The sequence below is a fragment of the Pristis pectinata genome, chromosome 12 (assembly GCF_009764475.1).
Source record: "Pristis pectinata isolate sPriPec2 chromosome 12, sPriPec2.1.pri, whole genome shotgun sequence".
Classification (NCBI taxonomy): Eukaryota; Metazoa; Chordata; class Chondrichthyes; order Rhinopristiformes; family Pristidae; genus Pristis; species Pristis pectinata.
The window spans coordinates 19,586,728-19,610,665 of NC_067416.1; the positions used below are offsets into that span (position 1 = coordinate 19,586,728).

Sequence of the window (23,938 nt, forward strand, 5' to 3'; positions counted from 1 at the left end):
GATCCACTGCCATGTCTTATACATGAAAAATAAAAGAAAAATTTAGGTAATAAAATAAGATTGTATGGGTACACAGATCTAATCCAGCTAATTACCACCCAATGAAGACACGAGATGGTAGATGCTGGAATCTGGAAGCAACAAACAAGATGCTGGAGGAACTCAGTGGGTCAGGCAACATCTGTGGAGGGAAATAGACAGTTGATGTTTTGGGTCAAGACCCTTCATCTGGACTAAAAGATAGAGTAGGTAGCCAGTTTTAAGAGGCAAAGGGAAGAGGCAGAGCAAGAGCTAGCAAGTGATAGGTGGATCCAGGTAAGGATGTGTGATTTTTGGATGGATCCAGCAATTTCCCTCCACAGACGCTGCCTGACCGACTGAGTTACTCCAGCATCTTGTTTGTTAATTACTGCTCAGTCTGTGTACTCTGAATCAAGACCAAAATGAAGGAGGGTTATCACAGTGCTATGAATTGGCATTTACTTTCCAATAACCTGTGCATTCCTGCCTAGTTTGGGCTTCACCTGGAACACTCAGTTCCAGACTCCTCATTGCTTTAGACCAAACATGAACCAAAAAAATATCAAGACAACATTTGGCTTAGTATGACATCAAGAAGCCCGGAGGAACTGAATATCAATAGTCATCAAAGGAACAACATCATCCCCACCCCAAGGCAGTAATCTGGGCCCAACCAGCTTCAGCTGCTTCATCAATGGCCTTACTTCCACCAGTAGGTCCTATCTAGAGATGTTCGCTAATGAATGCACAATGTTCAATTCAAATTTGCAAATGCTTTGCAAATGAAGCAACAACCCATGCCTGCAGGCAGCAGGACCTAGACAACAGAATAAGATGGTCATTTTTTGCTACAGAAGTAGTAGAAAATGACCATCTCAACAAGAGTCCATTCACATACTCTTGATATTCACTGGCATTATCATTTCTTTTTCAATCTTTTTATTAATTTTCAAATTAATACAGATTAATACATATAACGTCGGTAATTATACACATAATACAAAGAGATTGGGAGGACAATCATGACATAAATAGTTATAAAGAATAAAAAATATATTCTAGGCCCCACGGTTTCTTGTAAATTAATATATTACAAAAAAAAGTCAAAAGGAGAAAGAAAAAGATTTATTATATAAAGAAAACCCAAATCGAAAAAAAATTGTAAGTAATAAAATGAAACAAACCAAAAAAAAACTTCAAAAGAAAAAAAACTGGACTGATATTTCTCAATGAACAAAGAGCATTATTATGTCGTCAACTCCACTCCTCTAAATTCAAAGATTATTGAAAAGGGATCTATATCATTTGAAAATATTGAATAAATGGACTCCAAACTTCCTCAAATTTGAGTGAAGAATCAACATTGCCACTCCTAATTTTTTCTAAGTTTAAACATGATACATTTTGAGAAAACCATTGAAAAGTGGTGGGAGGTATTGGATCCTTCCACTTAAACAAAATGGATTGCTTGGTCATTAATGTAACAAAGGCAATCATACGACAAGCAGCAGCAGGTAGGTGGCCAGATTCCATCGTTGGTAACCCAAAAATTGCAGTGATTGGGTGAGGTTGTAAATCAATATTCAATATAGTTGAAATAATGTTAAAAATGTCCTTCCAATATTTTTCCCAAAGACGACAGGACCAAAACATATTTGTCAGGGAAGCCACCCCCGAATTACATCTATCACATATAGGATTTATATGGTGATAAAAAGGCACTAACTTGTCCTTTGATAGATGGGTCCTGTGAACCACCTTAAATTGTATCAAAAAGTGTCTGGCACACATTGAAGATGTATTAACTAATTGAAGAATTTTCTTCCATGTCTCTGTGGGTAAAAGTATCTGGAGTTCTCCTTCCCATTCATTCGTAATTTTATCAAGTGTCACTGGACGTATTTTCATAATTAGATCATAAATTATTACTATCAAGCCCTTCTGATAGGGATTAAAGCTTAAATTTTTAAACGTAATTTCAATTTTATATGGAGTTGGAAAAGAAGGCATAGTAACTTTTAAAAAATTTCTAATCTGTAAGTATCGAAAAAAGTGTGATTTAGGCAAATTGTATTTATTGCATTACCATCCTCAAGGTCCCTACCATCAACATTCAGGGGGTCACCATCAACTAGAAATACAACTGGACCAGCCAAATAAATACTATGGCTACCAAAGTAGGAGCAAAGTGCCAAAGGTTGAGAATCCTGTAATAGTGATTCATGTGAAATCTTTTCTGTATCTCCACTTCCCTGAGTGAGTGCAGATCCAACAACACTCAAGAAGCTCGAAACCTTCCAGGACAACGCTTGACTGGCACCCCTATCTCTAAACATTTCTTTTGTCCACACCACTCCAACAAAGCTGGAATGTTTATCACCTACAAAATGCATTGTAGTTACTCATCGAGGCTAATCCCACAGCACCTCTCAAACTCATGGCCTCTTCTGACAAGAACAAGGGCAGCAGATTCATTGAAACACAGTACCTGCTGGACTTTTCTCTCCAAATTGCACACCCTACTGCCTTGGAAATATATCACCACTCCTGAATTGTCACTGAGTCAAAATCCTGAAACTCCCTACCAAATAACATTGTGGGAGTACTTCTCCAGAAGGGCTGCAGCAGTTTAAGGAGATGGCTCACTAGCACTAGGGGGAGTTGATGTTGGGCAATAAATGTTGGCTTTGTCGGTGACATCAACATCTCAACAAATAAATGCACTGCAACCTGCTCTCTGATAAAATATGGTGAGCCATACAAAACATATCAGTGCATATGTACATAGACTGTACTCCATTCTGTGAAGATTGTAACTGAATCAATTCTTTTGCATGTTTAGCTGATATTCCTACAACCCACTGGTCTGCTGAAAATGATCTATGTGCATCTCCAACTCAAGTTTCTAGCTGTATGCCCCATCTGCCAAAGTGTTATCCTGTCTCAAAAGCCAGAGGTTCAATTAAACCAGTCTATAATAAAAGGAGGTAAGAATCTTGTACAGAAGTTTTTTTTTAAAACTGGAACTAATGATTGTCATCTTGGTCTCCAAGAGTTTTCCCACATTCCCTTTCCCTCTATGTAGGAAAAATAAGAGATTTTCCTTTAAATAAACGTGATCCAGTTTGAATTGCTTTTGCAACAGTGGTAAGCATTATTCATGCACTTTGGCAAGTGTCACTTCACCTGCCTATCATGCCAAGTATGTCTAGAAAGTTTACTACTGATTGATATAATATACTTCCTTTATAATGTAAAACAAATTCCTATGAGGGTTAAATGCCCTGAACACTACTGAACAATACTACTGTCTCCCCATATTTTAATTCTCGTCACGCTCTCAGTAATAGCTCAAAGACACAGGTGCCCTATTATATTTTCTAATTAGATTAACCTATCTGATGTAGGCATTATCTCAATATGAGGGCTACAGTACTCATTATATATCGATAGCTGGTTTAGGTTACACATATTTCTGGCCTTTTGAGGTAAGACAGACATGGTAGTGTAGCAGTTAGCGTAACACTATTACAGTGCCAGCGACCTGGGTTCGATTCTGGCCGTTCTCTTGTACGTTCTCCCCGTGTCTGCATGGGTTTCCTCTAGGTTCTCCAGTTTCCTCCCACGTTCCAAAGACGTATGGGTTAGGAAGCTGTGGGTATGCTATGTTGGCACGGGAAGTGTGGCGACACTTGCGGGCTGCCCCCAGAACACTCTACGCAAAAAAGATGTATTTCACTGTGTGTTTCGATGTACATGTGACTAATAAAGATATCTCATCTTGAGATATCTCATCTCAAGAGTTTTCAAGATTCTTGAATGACTGTTGTTTCTTGATTACCTGTAGCTTACCTGAAGCTATTAAACCCAATGAAATCTCCTGTTGCTATTCAAGAAGGCTGAGAGATGGCATGACTCCAGGTTTGGTTTATTTAATCCAGTTGTCATAACCATTACCAAAATTATTATCTAGTTTATGATTTAGAATGGAAAGGTAGGTGTGGTCGATGACAGGACCAGTATTTATGGCCCTTCTCTGACTGCCCTGAGGGTGGTGGTAAGCTAGCTTATTGAAAACACTATGGCTTGCTTGGCCACTTCTTAAGGCAGTTAATAGTCAATCACATTGCTATAGATCTGGCGTCCCATGTAGGCCAGTCCACTGTATAGTTTCTTCCCTAACGAACGTAAGTGAAACAAATGGGCCTCTTTTCAACAATCCAAAGATTTCATGGTCACCATCAGTGATATTGATTTTATGTAAATTTATTCCGTAAATTGAATTTCAATTCCCAGCTGCCATGTTGGGGTATGAATGCATATTTCTGATTTTTTTTGTCCATACCTCTGAATTACTAGTACACTGATATGACTGCTATGCTATTTTACTCTGTACTATTGCATCCAACATTATAAGAGTAGTTAGTACAGAAAACCCTGATACAGGTTTTCTGCTTTATTATGCTTAACTATTAGGTGTAAAATGCTATTAATATTGGATCTAAATGTACTTACCTTTTGCAAGTAGTTCTGTCGTGAACCTGTGTCACCCTCTTCCCGGATTAGCTTGTCTCTAACTTCTGCACCTGCATATTTCAACACAAAAGTCAGAGACGAGCTGGAGGTCTGAGAACACACACAAAATGCTGAAGGAACTCAGTGGGACAGGCAGGATCTATGGAGAGAAATGGAGAGAAATGGACAGTCAATGTTTCAGGTCGAGATCCTTCATCAGGACTGAAAGATACAGGGGAGATAGCCAGTATAGGAGGGAAGGGGTGGAGCAAGAGCTAGCAGGCAATGGGTGAAAAGGCAGATGGGGGAAGGGAGAGTGGAAATAGGGCCAGAAGCTGGGAGGTGGTAAGTGGACATGACAAAGGGCTGAAGGTGATGAAATCTGATAGGAGAGGAAGGTGGAGCATGGAATAAAGTGAGGGAGGTGGGGAGAGCAGATGGGAATGGTTGTGGAGAGGAACCAGTTGGAGGAGTGTGTGGGTAATGGGCAGGTGGAATGGGTGGAGGAGGGGAAAAGGAATGGTGATGAGGGGCCAGGGTCAATGTAGGAAGAACTGGGTAGATCAGGAGAAGAGTCAGACAAAAGCTCTGAGATCCCACTCTTCCATTGAGTCAGACATCCTTAGTCGAGGGCCCAGATGCACTTTGCACACGACCTTCTAGCTTTTCACCAGCCACTGCTGGCGTATGCAACACAACTCCAATCTGCATTGCCAGCCTCCTTCTAAAACTGAAAGTACTTTAGCATTTTTTAAAATTTTCCTTTTACTTTATGTCTTCTGTTAATTTCTAGTAACTTGGGATGTTTTTAAATAAATATAATTTTTTAATTTTTTAATTAAATAAAACATTCAGAACCTCTGACAACAGAGAGCTATCGAAAGGCCATCAGGGCAGTGGGAGATGGAGTTTCAGGAACATAGCCCGAGGCTCGTAGGAGCTCATGGCCTGCTCTGTCCTGAGGTGGTTGCAGTATTGAGGCCACCAGCATGATTATAGTCCTAGAGGGCCACAAACCATGGGAGGAGCATAGGGGCAAGCTCAGGCAGCCAGCTGGATTGAATATGATCTGGCACATTTTTGAAAAATGAATGGAAGTAATTTGTACAGCTTCTGCACATCCAATTTTCTGATCATATTTTTTACTGTCACCAAAGTACCTATCCGATTATTTAAGCATAAAGAACATTGTGATGACTTTTTGTCCATAACAAAGTGTAACTTATATTTTTCTATTTGTAATCACTGATTGAAATTGGTAAAATTAATTTCAGTAATTATTTCAGCATTACTTTGTTTAATAATTTATGCAAATCTTAATTCATTAACAGTGCTTCATGATAAGTACTTCCTTCATCTTTATTTCATCAGATGTAGTATTAGAAAGTATGAATACCTTGTGGGAGCTACACAGTCAATTTTTCTCAAAATCAGAACGGTTGCTTGACTTATTAAATGCTTCAGATCAGTCAGAGTATTGCAGGAACAAATCAAAAGAAATTGCAGATGTCTGCCAAACAGGTGAGAACACACATAAAGGTGATTTGCTAATATTTGATCATGTTCCGTTCTGTGGGAAGCAAATCAAAAAATTTCCATATGTAAAAATTAAGGAAATAAAAGCAGTAGATGGTGATACCATTCGACAGATCAAGCAAGGTCACTTCTCCGGACAGTTAAGTTACCATATCTAGCCTGGATTCTGTGTGAACAGAAAGTCTTTTGCAAAAACTGATACGTAAAACTTGACATCAGCCTGTGTTAAACCAACTACCTGTGGTTAAATCCACATTTCATGGTACGTCCAGAGGTCTGCCTGCAGATAAAATTGGGGCCTAGCCTGGGCCTCACCTCACGGTGGCCTGACCCAGATCCAAGTTCTTGTGTTTTTTCTTCATACCCATCTCAACCCATGGGAATAACAGTCTTGGACATGCTACTCACAAGTGATGTTGTTGGACAGGTCAAGCTGTGCTGGATCAGATGCTGGCTGGGATGGTGGGATATAGCCCTAGTTGATCTGAACCTGAATGTTTTACTGGAGTATACAGTTGAATTGAATCAACCCAAATCCAACTCACATGGTTGGGTACCATTGTGGTCTGGTTTGGTAGTCAGGCTCTTGTGTAAAGGAAACAAAGTAGAAAAAATAGAAAACCACAGCAAATTGGATAGCATCGGTTGACAAATGAAAGTCAGTAACTCAACTTTTCAGTTCAAGATCCTCAATCCTGGGACCATAACAGATACAGATTGTTGGGCTGATTTACTTCAAGACTACAAACTTAATCTCATCACCCCATGGCCATCTTAAACTTGTGCAAAGCCATTTTAATTTAATATAAAACACCTAAGCCTACCTGTAAAGAGCATGAAAAATCCAATGCAATCCACTTCCCTATCGGTCTACTATCAATCAGCAGAAAAGTGATGGAAGCTGTAGTTGACAGTGATAGCAAGGAGAACTTTCTCACCAATTAGATGCTCACTGATGATCACTTTGGATTTGGACAGGATTGTGTGGTCCAGATCTCATTTCAGCCTTGGTCTAAACATGGACCAAATTGTGATATTCCAAATTGTGATATGCCAATTTTAAAAAATTGCTCAGGTAAATTTGACTCTCAATGTTTCATTGAACATAATGCTTAATTGAACAGTTTTAATACTTTATAGGAGGCTTATATTACTGTGGTCCTGAAGATGCATGTTGTGAATCCAAGCCTGACAAGTTAAAAAGGTGTAATCTGTGCAACATACATAATAAGGAAAACTGCTGGGCCACAACTACAACAAAAAATCTGAAGAGAATCATCAATTTGAAGCTTGATGTGAAAGACCCACTTGTTACTACAGAAGGTAATAATAAATGCTATCAACTCTTGGGCATTGTGACTCATTTATTTTTTGCTTTGTAGTCCATAAGCATGATATCAGTAAAACTCAGTGAACACAGAATATGATAAAACCATACACTATGTGAAATAGTTTTATCATATAAATGTATGAATTTCCTTTGTTTTCCTCTGTTTTACGGTCTGTGTTTTCTTCTATTTGGTTGTCTTTCCTTACTTTGTTTCTTTATATGAAAGTATGATAAAGTACTATAACAATAATTAACTAACAATTTTGACATTTTTAGCAGCAATATACTTTCTCAAGGATATTCAGACAAAAATTTGGTGTATTCTCATAATTTTATTAGTCAGACTTAACTCTTCCCAAAAATAAAATTAATACCATAGAGATAAGCATTCAGAACTTTTGTTTGTGCTGTGATGTGTAATTTTGTGGTCAAAATTAATTAATGTGGATTTTAAAGTTATTTCACACAATATGTACTATTTTAAAGATTGGAGCTTATTCTATCACCAGAACATTAAAAACTCCTTTCTTCAGGAAATACAACATATGTTTGCTTGTCAACTTAGCTTCTTTCATATTGTGCTAATATGTAAAGTGGTTGAGTTAGAAAAGTGCACTGCAGATCTTATCTTCAATGGCCTGATTGTCTCAAATTTAAAATTAAAATTCCAAAGCCGAATTTTGGAAGTAAAGAAAATGATTGGTCTTCATTACATGCTCAGATGGAGAATTCAGCTGCCCTTTGTGCTCTCTGATGTTGGCAGTTCCTCAATAAGGTCCATTTTCTACACCAAATATGACCATTTTGCTTATAAGTTTTGTAACTGAGGCAACCAAGTATTCATTGGAATGGACCCAACCTAAACCTTTTGCTGAACTGTTCAAATTGAACACTATATGACATTTAGTAATATAACTATATCATCTTTTCTGGATTACCATCCTTTGTACATCATTTGAAAGGAATATTGCATTTTATTGAGAACATCCTTGGGTCATAATTACAATCATAGCAACAGTTAGATGATTCCAGCGATAATTCTCCTAATGCTCCCAGACTCCCAGATACAATGCAACCTACTTAAGCATCAATCAACCTCCAACTGCACTTCCTGGAAGTGAGAAAAAAAATCAGATAAAGGAATCTAAACTTAACTTTACTCCAATTGCCATGGCAAAACAGCAAGCTCCAGGAGACTGCAGTAACTCAGCACTAATTCCAATTACCTCACATTTACTCACAGTAACTCATTACATCCTCAACTCTCAGAAAGCTGTCCCGTTTTCTTCTTGGGGCAGGGAATCCATATTTAATGTACATTCTCAGAATCAGATTTATTATCACTGACATATGATGTGAAATTTGTTGTTTTATGGCAGCAGAATTTATAGCAAAGTTACTATAAATTACAAAAATAAATATGTAGTGCAAATAACAGGAATAATGAGTGTTCATGGATATTTCTGATCATGGATCATTCTAGTTTGCACCTCCTGCATTCTCCAGGAGCTTATCAACCTCCCCCCCCCCCCAACCCATGAAGAAGTCATATCTTTACAGACCATTAAATTATTGAAATAGTGTAATGTTAGTGATGGGTAATATAAAAAGAACCACAAATTAACACATTTCTTAAAAACTAATAATCGCAATTGCTAGTTCAGTGAAAGGATTTAACTGCATTCCACATTCAATTGTAATGGGGCTTTTGGGAGCCAAGCTTGAGTCTGTCCATTTTAAGGTTTATAAAATTCAACATTGAAAATATGTATTTGAAAATGTAATAAAACAAATACTTCAACTTGAGGGAATTCGGTTGAAAGTAGAATGTACAATGAACTTGGTTGACCTACTCTATTTTGAACTGCTGTGAAATCAGTTCGTTAACCTTAAAAATAACCAACCTGAATGCAATTCCATTCATTTTGATTCAAGTTGCATTTATTAAGCATAATATAATACTCGCAGTGAATCTCCACTGTGTCTAACAGTCAATATCTTGTTAGTATAGGTTTCGCTATTGCACTAGGAAACCTGTATAATGATAAACCAGAAGTGGAAGCAGAACATATTTTGGGCGTCTTTGCTGCTGCTGCAGTTCTGAAATTCAAACTTTTGTTTAACAAGTAAGTATTTCACTTTTAAAGGTAGAAGTTTTTGAAGAAAGATTCATGATGTTGTTACGATTTATGAAATTATTGAATTTGTAGCTGTCTGAGGTTTCTTAGCAATTTCCTTCTTGGTTTCAGTTCTTGTAGAACTATGAAAACAAACCTTGGGGTGTTAATTTCCAAAAGCTATGAGAAGTAAGCAGCTGCAGTTAAACATCATTCTTGCTTTTCAATATGAATCCCAGAAGAGCAAAGTAATGTCAGGCACTGCTTATCTGGTATAGAGCACTAGCAGACCTGAAAATACTGTTCCAAAATTTCCTTAAATATTTAGGCATAACTATCACATAAGAGTTGTACAATTTTTATGAGGAACTCACCACAACTAATTTACTTTGAAACAAGTCTGTGTTTAAATCTCAATCATTATTTGCATCATTTCCAAGTTAGGTCTATTGAAATCCCATATAGCTTATTAGTATAGCTCTACTCTCATGCAGAAGTTTCAAGTTCCTGCATTTATATTGCTTCCAAACAATTTAAATTTACTGATAAAATCTAAGGCTCAGTTTTGTTTTAGCTATTTACAGTTATAATTTTCCTTACTGAAATATGGTTCTGCATGTTTTAAACTTGAACTTGTTGTTACACCAGAACTGGTTACATTAAAAAGAGCAAAACTTCCAATAATTACACTTTCTAAAAGATGTTATAGTTAACTTCCATGCCTTGACAATTGGCATGTTTAATTTGCATAATGATAATTAGATAAAGTGGATAAATGTAGGCCATTTATATTATATCTTCCTGAGGCTTTTTTCTGCTTATTTTATGCTGGTTTTTTTTAGAGTGATGTGTATATGAATAAGGTTCTTGGGAAATTTAGACGTAAGTTGATATTATCATAATCAGTGTTGAAGTCAATTTACCCTATGCCAAAAATTGGATTCAGAAAATTCTGACATTTTGCTCAATCTTTCTGATTCTAATTTAAAGCAAGAAGTTTTTGTTTGCATCATTTTGATGTGGCATAGTATGGCAGTACCTTCTAGTCGCAAAGATTTTATTGTAATTCAGTTGTATTTATGTAATAATTGTAAAAGAAGCATACTTTCATTGGTCAGGAAAAATTGAATGATTAATAATCTGTAATTCTATTTTCTGATTTTTCTCATTTTATAATTCTCTAAAATGAGCATACTCTAATCTCCTTTCATAATTCAGTCTTCCTGCACTTGGAATTAATCTTGTTCCCCTTTGTCAATGTAATTATTTTATTCATTTTGAAGAGTCCTGACTAAAATTGTATAAAGTACTCCAGGTGTCAATCTTTTTGGTCATGCTGAGATGTATATATGTTCATTCTAACCTAAATGTAAGGAAGTGTAGTGTGCTTTTCTGAGGCATGTGGGTAAAGTTAAAGGCACATATTTTCTTTATGGGGTCTGTAAACTCCAATGAATGAACTATTTAATAGTAGTGATTAAACACATACTTTTCATCACAGTAAAATGGACTTGTGACTATTTCATTATTGTCTTGCACTAGTTACCACAAATACTCCAATCAATATAAAATCCACGAAAGATAGGTGCACGTTGTTCTTAAACTGCTTATACTTGTCACCCAAATGCTCCATTCCTCCAAACTTATCCCAATGATTGTGGAGTGAGACTGTTCTAGAGTTGAGCAGTGATGCCTTCGGTGTCAAATGATGTAATCAGATGATAAGGGAACCCAGAGTACAATTTGGCTGTGAAACCATTTCTGGAAACGTTTTTTATGACAAAGCTGCCAATATTTATCAATGCTTCTGAATATCTCTGATATTGAGAAACATATAAAACCATTAAAAATGAAACAAATGATTAAAAATTAAGCACATTTTGAAAAATAGTGTGAAATACCCAAAAAATAAAAACTTCTAAATAATTAAAAATACTAAATGTAATGAAAATATTAAAAAAGAAACTTGCCTTATTCTTACCATTTCTCCTCATAGTGGATCAATCCCCGTTCAAAGAAATAATTTCATGGATCCAGCATTGAGTCTAACCTGGCACAGAATCTGAGAAGGGATCCTCAGAAAGGATCTTCTGTTTAAGTCCCTGTGGAGCTTAGCAACAGAATGCAGCTGAGAAATTGACAGTGAAGCTTGAATTGTAAATTTAAGAGTTCTGCTTTTGCACAGGGCTCATGACACATGCCAGCATGTGGTGCTGAGAATTTCCAAAAGGAGCTACTGGTAAATCACCACAAAATATGGACCAAAGCTATTTGCTGTACATCACAGAATACTCTTATTCGGCATGAATTGTGCAGTTTGTAAAATTTGACCAACCATTTCTGGAATGCAGTATTGACTGTCCAAAACTGGTGTATAGAAAGTGCATGGTGTTACATCATCCTTTGTGCAATGCTCATTTAGATCATTTGGAGGTGAAATTGGACCACTGTTTACTGCTTTGAAACATTGTTTAACATTCACGGAGAACCTCATTTTCATAAATTTTCTATTCGCTTGGTGACGAGCAACTAATCATTATGAACTGTATATCATTCAGAGAAACAAATCACCATGTGGTTGAAATGCATATGGATGTTTTTGCCCTAATCATGATTGAATATTGGCATGAATAGGCCTAGGTTAACTCTGCAGTGGAAAATTAGTACATCTGTTTAGGAATGTTTAATTTCCTAGACAGCGAGGTGTTTTGGCATCAAGTCATATCATTTATCACCCTTATCATCTTAAAGAGATGGTAAAGGAGTCCCATGATGACACCTAAAACATAGCAATAAGGTTTGGTCAAAAGTATCTCTTTTTCTTTCATTCTTTGGTTATTTTTGCAAACTAAATTATTTACTTCTTGTAGTATCAGCAAAGAACCATTTGGTAGCACTCTTGCCTATGAATCAGATGATGTATGTTCAAGTTTCACTCTAGAGATCCAAGTATATGTTCTTAAATGGCCCTAGTGCATATGACTTGGCATAAATCTTACACAGAGCATTACTTCTAACAAATTACTTCTAGTGTATGTACCCTTTGAATGGCTTTTCTCTCTCTCTCTATCTATCTATATATATATATAATATTTTATATATGTTTGTGGTGTTTGTTGTGACGTAATTGGTCGCACTCTAGTGTCCAAACTGAGGATATTGGATTCAAGTCCAACTTAAGCTATTCAAATACAAAAATCTCCGATGTAGTTCGAGTTTGTCACTGTCAGGGGTGCTACCTTTTGCATGAAATGTTAATTTGAGGCTCCATCTGCCATCCTCTAGCGGAAATAAAAGGTCTCATGGTCTTTTTTTGCATAAGAGAGTGAGGATTTTTTCCCAGATTCTTCCCAGTGTTTATCCATCAATCAGCATCATTGAAACAAATAATTTGGTCAGTTTCACATTGTAATTTAAGGGATCTTGATGTGTGGAAATTAGATTGCCTTGTTTCCTGCATTGAAATTGCTGTCAAGTCTTCTTGAGTACTTAATTAACCTTAAGGCATTTGTGACATTATAAGGCAGTATAAATATAAGTCTTTCCTAAAATAAATGTTTGCATTTTGCTTATCCTGCTTTTGTTTACACAACTATTCTTTAATATCCTTACTATCTTACTGTCACATTTTCATTATAAGATTCATATGTGACCATGACATAAAGAAATGACACCAAGGGTTCTGTTTCTCTTAAGAAGTGGTGTTTATGCAGCTGTAACTGACAATGAAACAGATATTTGTAATTTTTTCATCAAATATTATAAAGAAATACATTATTTTACTAATAGCAACAATCAACCAGGTTATGATTTTAATTCTAATAGGTGAAAATAATATGTTGTCATTGTAGGTGTGCAACTGTTATGCTAGATAACATAAATACCACCACAGTATGTCACTTCCATCAAGCTGCTTTGAAGGTAAATTACTGTTAATTCCAAAACTAATATAATGATAGTTATTTTAAGTAATCTCATATGTTGACAATATATTTTTGAAAGCATGTGCACTGATCCAAAATTTTCTTGTAAGAACCCACTGAATAGAATAAATTAATTGCACAGTCTGATAATTTAAAAGAATATTACTTCATAGAATTCCTGTTACATTACCATATGTAAACTTATGATCACCCAAAGTTGCAGACATGGGTAATTTTGCATCTTGCTTCCCTGGCCATCTTCCAAAGTTCATCGCAGCTGATTGCAGTGTTATATCATGTGACTGAGTAGCCTCTTAATAGGGCAGCTTCTGTGAATGGAGCACTTATAAAAACATGGTTCTCTAGAGCAAACAAGAGTGGCCTAATTTCTGCTCCAAATGTTCTAAAAGTGCATCACACTATGATGATGGCATTCCATTCACATCCTATGCATCCAATGTATGATTTACATGTTTACCTATAAGAATCCATTTTCTATGAACACATTTTGTTCTTCAGGTAATTGGTTGGCAATAATTAAAAGTGTTTATTAAAACTGAGCAGTTTCCAATAATTATGAATTAATTTAGGATTACCAATACCATTAATGTTCTGAATATTAGACATTGTAGCATAACAAATGTGTAAATAATAGAATGCAGTGTACTAACAAAACCATTCATCAATGATATGATTGTAATTTTCAAAGACACAATCTTTAGCTTTCATTAACATCTACATTGCCTGTCAAATGTGGAACATGTATCATATTTTTCGGGGTTAAGTCAAAGAAATTTCACCACAGATGGAAATTGTTCTACCCACTGTTCAACAACAAAATCTCAATTATAATTCCAGCCTTCATTAATTCCACCACTATTTAATCATATAGTGTTACCAAAAACAATGAAAAAATTACAGCAGTCATTTGTATTTAAAATATTACACTCCTGTTGGTGGGTGTTCTATAAGTGCTCTTGCATACTCCAGTGCTTCTCTGAGATGCAACTTGAGTGGCAGCAAACACACTTTAGACTCCTACTGCAGTACTTTGCCAATCCATGAATGTTGCAATAACTGCTTTGGAATCACACTGAGCTTGCACTGTAGCATTTACATGAACCTATTTGACATTCCAAAACTGCTCCTATGATGTAATGGAAGTTTGCTACTTTTGGATGTCAGACTGTATGGATGTTGTACTCCTGAATTCACAGTATGGAATTGGCCAGCCTTTCCACACAAGAGAGGGTGAATTCCAGGGTCTGCATCAAGGAAAAGAGTGAAAGAGAAAATAGACAGTCAGCCTTAGATCCATTGTTGGCAGGATATTTGAATTCATCATTAAAGATATGGTAACCTGGCACTTAATATGTCATAATATGATTAGTTAGAGGAGTTTAAAGGGAAAATCATGTCTGACTAATCGAAAAGAGTTTTTGGAACTAACAGGGTGAATTAAGGGACCAGTGAATGCATTGTTTCTACATTTTCAAAAGGCACTTAACAATGTTCCACACAACAGGTTGTTGCATAAGGTAAGGGCTTATGGGGTTGAGATAATATATTAGCACAGATGGAAGCTTGGTTAAGGTACAGAAAAAAGAGAGAATTAAACAGGTTGGTTTCAGGTTGACAGATTGCTATATGTCTGGCGCCTCAGGGATCATTGGGCCTCAGCTATTCAAAAATTATTTTACTGACATAGATGAAAACAGAAAGTGTAACATATCCAAGTCTGCTAATGTTACAAAACCAATTAGGAAAATGAACCATGAGGGAAGTGGAAAGAGTCTGCAATGAATATCATCAAATGGGTGGTGAGAAGGAGACTGATGGAGTTTAGTAGAGATAATGAAAGAAAATGAGAGATTATGCACCTTAGTAGAGAGAATAGAAAAGCTGCCTACTTTTGAAAAAGTGAAAAAACAATTGAACTAATTAGGTTTTGAATTAATTTTTTGAGCTGTGTGTGTAACTGGTAAGGCTAGCACTTATTGCCTATGTGCTAATTGACTTAAACATTGGGGTTGAGCTGCTTTCTTGAACTGCAGTTCTTCTGGTGAAGGTAGAGTGTTCCAGTGGTTAGATTCAGTGACAATGAAAGAACAGCTGTATATTCCCATGTCAGGATGATGTGCCTCTTGGTGGGAGCAGGTAGTGGTGCTCCCAGGTACTTGCTGCCCTTACCATTCTATGTGGTGGAGGTTGTGGGCTTGATGAGTGCTGTTGGAGTAGCCCAGTATGTAACTGGAGTGCATTTGCTAGATGATACACCCTCAGCTCCTTTGTGGCCGTTGGTAGAGGGAATGAATGTTCAGGCTGTGGGATTGGTGTACCAATCCAGTGGGCTAATTTGAGTTGCATGTTGATGTGCTGCTTGAATGTCATTGGAGTTGCACATCCAGGCAAGTGCAAAGTATTTCATTGTACACTAAATTGTGCTTTTGTAAATGGTGGAAAGGCTTTGGGATGCCAAGATGGGAGTTACTCACCACAAGATAAGGGGGCAGCTGTTTAGGACTAAAATGAGGAGAAATTAACACAAATATGGTTGTAAATCTTTGGAATTCTTTACTCGAATGCTCAGTTATTTAGTATATTCAAGGTCATGATCCACAGATTTCTGCATACGAAGGTAATTGAAAGAGTAACCGAAACCACTAAAGAGAAATGGAGAGCAGCAGTAAAGTGATCTAGAGGCACAGAATCATCCATGATCTTATCAAATGGACGTGCATGCTCAAGCAAACATCCTGCTTCTATTTTTATGTTATCAAGCGAATGATCCATTAACTTTCAGATAGTTCAGCCATTACACCAAATATGTATTATGTATCTGAGACATGAGAACCAGTGAGGTCCTCATTTCATGACCCTACAGCAGAATCAGATGGACTTGCGCAGAATGTTACACTGTACTGATTCCTGATTTCCCCCATAGCCTATGTTATGTGGGGTTACAGTCTCTGACTTGGTTTTGAAGATGGTCATAACAATCAGCATAGTACAGAATTCTTTGCAGTCTTTCTTCTCCATGTTTTCAAGGACTGAACTGTTTCCTCCTATTTTTTCAGTTCTTTGAAAGGAGTAGGGGGTTGCGATTCTTGCTATTGGTATTGGTTTATTATTGTCATGTGTACCGAGGAACAGTGAAAAACTTGTCTTGCATGTTGTTCATACAGATCAATTCATTACATGGTGCATTGAGGTAGTACAAGGTAAAACAATAACGGAATAGAGAATAAAGTGTAACAGCTACAGAGGAAGTGCAGTGCAGGTAAACATGGGAGCCTGCATTGTTAAAACCAGTACAACATATGATATCACCAGAGATGAACAGATGTGATGAAACCACATGGAACTTTAAGTAATGATAGGCTTAGGTTCATAGTAGTTGTTTATACGTAAGGAAGCTGGAGTGGCCATATAGCTCCAGGCAATACTTCCTCTTCAGTGTCTGTGACTTCAGCATTTGCCACTCCCTTCACGATCACTGCCTCCTCATGGGCAATGATAATATAGAGTCATGTTCCTTCTAACCCATTAAAAATCTGCCAGCTCCCATTGTGTTTTATCCTAGGTGAGAAAAAGTATGGTTGCAAATGAATGTATTGGCAAGTGCATTGTGTGTGCAATACTTTACGTGGTTGAAGAGCTGAAAATGTGTCCAAGGTGTGAATAGTCCCACGAAGAATGCAATATATAGATAATGCAAAGTAATCCCTGAGTCCTCTTAATAAATTTACATTGTGGCCTTGATTTTTTTTTGTAATTGGGGGCGGGGGGAGGTTCACAAAGTTCTCCATATAATCAACATTTCAGTGGATACATCATGATCTTTTTGTTTCTGTATTTTTCCCTTAATATAAAAGCAAGAATCCCATTTGTGAGTTAGATTTAACAAAAAAAAATTTGTTTACAAGGGAAATTTTTACTTCAATCTCTTTATTGCTTTTCAAATGATTGTGTATTGCTTCCAGGTTGAACAGATACTTCATGAGGTTAGGTGAATTATGTGTTGATTTGTTATTTTTGATTTAGTATAACCAAGAGAAGCTGAGACAAGCCTGTGAGAGATGGTTGGAGTTAAATCTTATTGTGCATCTAAGATACAAGGCCACTTTGCGAGATTTGCAAATGGACGTTCTGCAAAAAACTTTATTATCACCTAGGTTAGTTGTCTGTTATATTTGCTATGTCAAATAGCAATTTAAGTTTAATAAATTCACTCCTGATTTTGCTGTTTTGTAAAATTATTGATTTGCTACATGCTACTCGGATACAGTGTAAACCATTCTGAACTAATTCTCTCCTAAAACCACACTAAAAATATAGTGACTGGTTACATTTTTGGATCCTACCCTGGATGTTCTCATTGGGTTTGAGAATCATAAACTATTCCCTGAAGTGAACGTCAAGCACTCTATAAATTGGAGTCTGTCTTAACAACCAATATATATTGTGAATCCAAGTATACCCTTGTACTAGTCTGTGCCAGTTTGCTGGAGAATAATCAATGCCACACATTGTTCCCTTTATCCTCGGATGACATATCGAATATATCCTCCTTTGATATCTATCATAATTTTGGATCACATGCAATATTGGACGTGTTCCCATGTTAGCTCACTTGCCTGCCTGCCTTCTCATTTTAATTCTGTTCCTTTTCACAGACCTTTCCAATTCCACTGAGGTCAGCTTTTGAGAACAATAGTGACCATGATCACATGGTAATCATTGGGATTGTACCCTATAGATTTTCCATGTATATCAGCCTGTAAATTTCAGTTGATGCTCATTAACACCCTGGACTTTCAGTTGATGGTTACAGCCTGCAGTTTGCTGTGTTTTCTGTACTGGAAGTGGGATGAGCTTTCTATCTGACAACATGACCCTGGTTACTTTAAGCTTTTATTTTTGCTGGGATCAAGTCGAATTTTCTACATGGGATATCTTTTAGTAGTATTTCCACTTTTCAGAGAGACCTTCTGCAGCAAAGGAAAACTCATGAAGGTAGCGGCTCATGCGGGGGGGAGAAAAAAACAACTGATGCCAAGGTCCAAATATAAAATCATTTAAGGTTCATTCTAATTAGTGCCCAATGATTCCCACTGCTTTGTGTGTGTTTGTTCTCTAAGCACAACATACATGAGCTCAGTTGCTGGTGCATACTAATATTAAAAGAACTACAAAAAAATCAAACTGCTGGAGGAACTCAGCAGGTCAGGCATCATCTGTGGAGGGAAGTGGACAGTCAATGTTTTGGGTTGAGACCCATTGTCTGGACTGAAAGATAGAGGAGCGATAGTCAGTTAAAAAGGTGGAGGGAAAGTGTGGAGCAAGAGCTGGCAGGGAAATAGGTGGATCCAGGTGAGAAGGGGTGATAGGCAGACGGAGGAGGGAAGAGTAGAAGTAGTGACAGAGGCTGGGCAGTGATAGGTGGAGGCAACAAAGGGCTGGAATCTGTAGGAAAGGAAGGTGGAGCATGGAACCAAATAAGGGAGGTGGGGTGGGCAGATGGGAACAGTAGGGGGAGTGTGTGGATGATGGGCAGATGGAATGGGTGGAGGAGGGTAGAAAAACATGGTTATTGGGGATGGGGTGGGTGTAGGAGGAACTGGGTAGAGCAGGAAGAGAGGGAATAGGGACTGGGGGAGCAGGTTACCTGAAAATGGAGAATTCAGTGTTCATGCTGTCGAGTTGTAGACTACCCAGGTGGAATACGAGGTGCTGTTCATCTGCTTTGTGTTTAGTCTCACCCTGTGGATGAGGCTGAGGACTGATGTGTGGGAATTAGGAGGAAATCTAAAATGGCTAGCAACGGGGAGCTCCAGAAGGCCATGGCAGACAGAGCGCAAGTGCTCGGCAAAGCAGCTGCCTAGTCTGCGCTTGGTCTCACCAATGTAGAGGATGCCACGTTGAGAGCACCAAATGCAATAAACAAGGTTGGAGGAAACGCATGTGAATCTCTGCCTCAATCTGGAAGGACTGTTTAGGGCCCTGGAGGTGGTTAAGAATAGAACAGAATGCAATTTCAAATGGATGTTTGTTTCTTAAAGAGGACCTGGATTCATCTGAGTTGCTACATAATTCTAAATTGTCTAAAGTTATGTCAATATTATTTTTGTTTTATTATTTTAAGCAACATATCAGAGGTACCCAGGAGACCAAATGTTTATGCAAAACATCCTGTAAAACTAATAAAACCCAACCAACAATTTCCAAAAGGTTAACATGCTCTTAGAAAATCTGGCAAACCAGAAACAATTTAGAATATAGACGTGCAGTTACTGAATACGTTGTCGGACATAGGCATGTTGTTATTTAACAAGTAGGAGGCCATTCAACATTCTTTCATTTGTTTAGCAGAAGATAAGGTGACAGTTGCAAGTCTCTTCCTAAACAGTTTAATGGAGAAACTGCAGATCTTTTTCAGCATGTATAGGCATGTGCCCTCCCTTCAATGGGCATTAGAAAGTTTAATTAAGTGAAGATTAAATTTGAATTCCAGTAGTTAAATTGCAGGGACATATTACACACACTAGGGTTATGTTCCTTAGTTACTTGTATAAATGATAATAGAATAGGTAAGGAGAAACTGTTCATGCTGGTTGAGGAGTCTAGGACGATAGAAATTAAAGGCAGGTCTGTCAGCAATGAAGTTAAACACTTCAACATGCAACGGTTTGGTGAAAGTTTGGAAACTTCATCCACACATGCCAATTAAAGATTAATCATTTTTGGATGGCACAGAGGTGCATCAGGTAGTGCTGCTATGTCATAGCTCCAGCAACTCAGGTTTGATCCTAACCTCTGGCCCTGTGTGGAGTCCACATGTCCCTCTGACCATGAGGGTTTCTCTACAGGAATTCTGGTTTCCTCTGACATCTCAAAGATGTGTAGGAGATTTAATGAGCTATTGTAACATTGCCTCTAGTGTAGGTGGATAATCAGAGAGTCAAGGTGGGGGTGAGTGTGGAATGGGTGTTGATGGACATACAAGAGAGAATATGTTGCAGGGAAATAAGTGAGGTAATGGGATTGATGGGATCATTCTGAGGGCTGGCATAGATTTGATGAGCTCATTGGCCTCCTTCTATGTTGTAAGAGATGATGAAATTTATTAATTTAATAGGAATACTTGTTAATCATGAATATTAATGGATATGGGACAAAGTTGAGTTACGGAGTTAGCCCACTGATCAGCCATGATTTGACTGAATGGCAGAATGGTAACAGGGTGCTAGAAGGTCTACCCTGTTCCAGTGTTCCTCATTATAAAGCAAATGGGGTATGAAAGCAAGAGAGCATAGGGTTAAGGTAAGAGGAAGGAGTTTTAAAGGCGATTTGAGGGGTAAGGTTTTTACACAGAGCATGGTTAATATCTGGAACTTCCTGCCAGAGTAGGTGGTGGAATCATATACAATTACTATGTTTAAGAGACATTTAAACAAGCATTGAAAGATATGGAACTAATGTGGATGGGCATAAAGGTCAGCATGGATGTGGTGGGCCGAAGGGCCTGTTTCTGGGCTATGTAACTCCATGATTTTATATGGGCTGATAATTCTTATAGTTCATATCACTGAAGGAGCGATTGACTAGCAGTTTGATCGAAGTGTGAAATAGTAGCAGGCAATGAACTGTAAGTAAGTCGATGTATGTCTTCCTTGCAAGTCACATCATTACATTTTGCTTTTAGTTATCCTGATATCTTATGGTAAAATTTATATAATGGTGTTCTGTTTTTGCAGATTGTTTACATTTACTGAATACCACATACTACAAACCATCCTCTCCTGGGTTTTCCTTCAGGTGAATACTGAGGTACGGTTAATGCCACCGTACGGTACAATCATAGCCTATTTTATCAGGTGATTATCTTACCACTCTGTTTCATAAAAACAAAGGTTAGCAGTTTTAATTTAAGTGTAAGTCTCTGAAAGATAAATATCTGTGTTCAGTTTTTTAACTAAAGCAAAAATATTATTCAGCATACCTCCCTCTAGTACTAACAGCATTTTCTGTTTTTATTACCAATCACTCCTGTCTTTTTTCTATTCAGAATTACCATTGTTTAGAATTGAGCTCCATAAAAACTCTTTCCATTGTTTATCTAATTCCTGGCTTCAGAGGAATATCTCTACCTGTACCAATGTAATTTTTCTAATTCCTAATTTGAAATCACTACGTTCAAGGAGTATGTCAATTGAATTTTAAGTCCTATAAAAGAAATATACTGCAGCTGCTGGACATCTGAAATAAAAACAAAAAATGTGGGGAAACTCTCATCAACATTTCTGAAGCATTCACTCAGTTCCTCTTTCACAGGCACTCCTTGACCTGCTTCTATTTGTGGATTTTATTAGAATCAAATTCCAGAAATTAATGGTCACATTCTCTACATTTAGCTTCAGAAGTACTTCATTGGCTTTGAAGATTCATAATGTGAAAAAATGTAATATAAATTGTATTTCATTTATATAAAGACTACTGAACAATGTTGCCAGCCCAGAAAGTAAATAATTTTAACAGTGGATGTTTTAAAAATGCTGAACTCTAGAATCTTATGTTCTGCATCCTTTGTTCTCTCACTTTTAAAACAGTCAGTGTTTGTCTCTTTTTGCCCCATATTCAACTATGAATCACTCTCCTTCTCAGTGCACCACCCCTCCTCCCCCTTATTTCTCAATTACTTAATCTCATTGTTTTAATGGGTGCCTTGTTTTCCAGTTGTTCATCAATGTCACAGATTCTCTGTTGTCTGCATTGCACCATTATCAATGCACACTTCCTGCAAGTTCGTGGCAAACAAAAAGGACTAAAACCCAAACATGCAAATTTAATTGTAACTAACAGTGCAGGCTGCATGATGTCCTCCTCCCAACAAGTGGGAGTCTTTTTAAAAAAAGAGCTTTTGCCTTAGAAGCCAAGAATACCTAATGACAATGATATTAACCAAGAAGTTAAAAATATTCAATCCAGAGTATTTTGTTCTGTAAATTGCTGGAAGTGTGAAAGAATAAAGGTAATGCAAGGTCAGTGGGGCATCTGCAACCTTCATGAACAATGGAATTACAGTCTTTTGTCTTAACTAATAAGATTTAAGCACAAGGGATGATCAGAGGACCAACGGTCAATAAAATAAGAGATATCCTGCCTAGAAATTAATCTCTGGTGCTTCATGTAGTATGTAGTAAGAGCAACACATTCTATGCCACTTCTTAATTCAGTGGTACCAAATTTCAGAAGCAGAGTATAACTTTATAAAATTATGAGGGGCATAAATAGGGTAGATAGTCACAGTCTTTTTACCAGTCTAAAACGAGAGGGCATAAGACAGGAAAGATTTAAAGAGGACCAGAGGGGCAAGTTTTTCCACACAGAGGGTGTGGTAGAGGCAGGTACAATTACAATATTTAAGAAATATTTGGACAAATAAATGGAGAGGAAAGGTTTAGAGAGATATGGGCCAAATGCAGGCAAATGGGATTAATTTAGATTGGCATCTTGGTTGGCATGGACAAGTTGGGCTGAAGGACCTGTTTCTGTGATGTTTCACTCTATGAATCTCTGAATCTATATAACACTTTAAGTTTTATCAGGGATGAATTTCTGCATGTTAGAGTCCAAAAACACAGAAAGAAAGGTTTTTGGAAACAGTGACTTGATAATATTTCAATGAGTGAAACAGAGCTTCAGGAATCTAAGTGTATTGTAGTTCTTTAACTAATGACACAATAAATTCTAAGGATATTTTACAATCAGCAAGACAAGGATGAAAAATTGAGTAGCATTACAGGAACATAAATCACATCATTAGAAGATCCTAATGCAATAAAACTCTAATTCTCTGTAGTGCCTTTGATTTGTACTTGCTGCACAAATACAGCAATTTCTTGAAACTCATGGGAAAATTAATGTCAAGCTGCTTTTTACGAGGCTATGGCAAATCATCTAACAATTTATAGCAATTCATAACTCATGGGATATCCTTTTCTCATCACAATTTGCTGATGATTTTACATTTAGGATGTGTGCATTTAATGTTTTTATTCTTGCAGCAAATCTAGACTAATAAGTTGTTTTAAAGCCCTGTACACTTCTAAAGGGGAGGCAATTTATTGCTTTCCAGTACTCTATTAAAAAAATAAGAATGAAATGTATGTCTAAACAGCATTCTTTCCACTTTCACATCTATCTTGACATGATGATATTAAATAACCTTTCTGTTAAGATTACTATGGTAGATTTGATGAGGAGTGTTAGAATCATGGAATGTTGGCACGAAGAAGAACCCCACTGAGTGGCCAACATGTCCATACCATCTGGAAAAGGTACTTTTTAGCCTAATCCCACTTCTTGGATTTTGGCCCAGAGCCTTATAGGTTGTGGCACATGAAGTGCTCATTCAAGGACTTTGTGCCCTCTCTTCAATTATCTGTCTCCCATCTTTCATTTTTTTTATATTAGTTATTGATTAACAAGCCCAG

At 37.1% G+C, this 23,938-nt stretch overlaps 1 protein-coding gene across 1 annotated transcript in view; it reads left to right on the forward strand.

Moving 5' to 3' along the window:
- The window catches only part of btbd16 (BTB (POZ) domain containing 16), a 74,414-nt gene that overhangs the window by 11,296 nt on the left and 39,180 nt on the right, over positions 1-23,938 (forward strand). Inside the window, exons 4-10 of the mRNA XM_052027732.1 lie at positions 2,864-3,008; positions 5,908-6,057; positions 7,213-7,395; positions 9,414-9,528; positions 13,371-13,440; positions 17,487-17,617; positions 21,200-21,319. Coding sequence (XP_051883692.1) covers positions 2,864-3,008; positions 5,908-6,057; positions 7,213-7,395; positions 9,414-9,528; positions 13,371-13,440; positions 17,487-17,617; positions 21,200-21,319 — 914 coding nt within the window. The remainder of the gene's footprint in view (positions 1-2,863; positions 3,009-5,907; positions 6,058-7,212; positions 7,396-9,413; positions 9,529-13,370; positions 13,441-17,486; positions 17,618-21,199; positions 21,320-23,938) is intronic.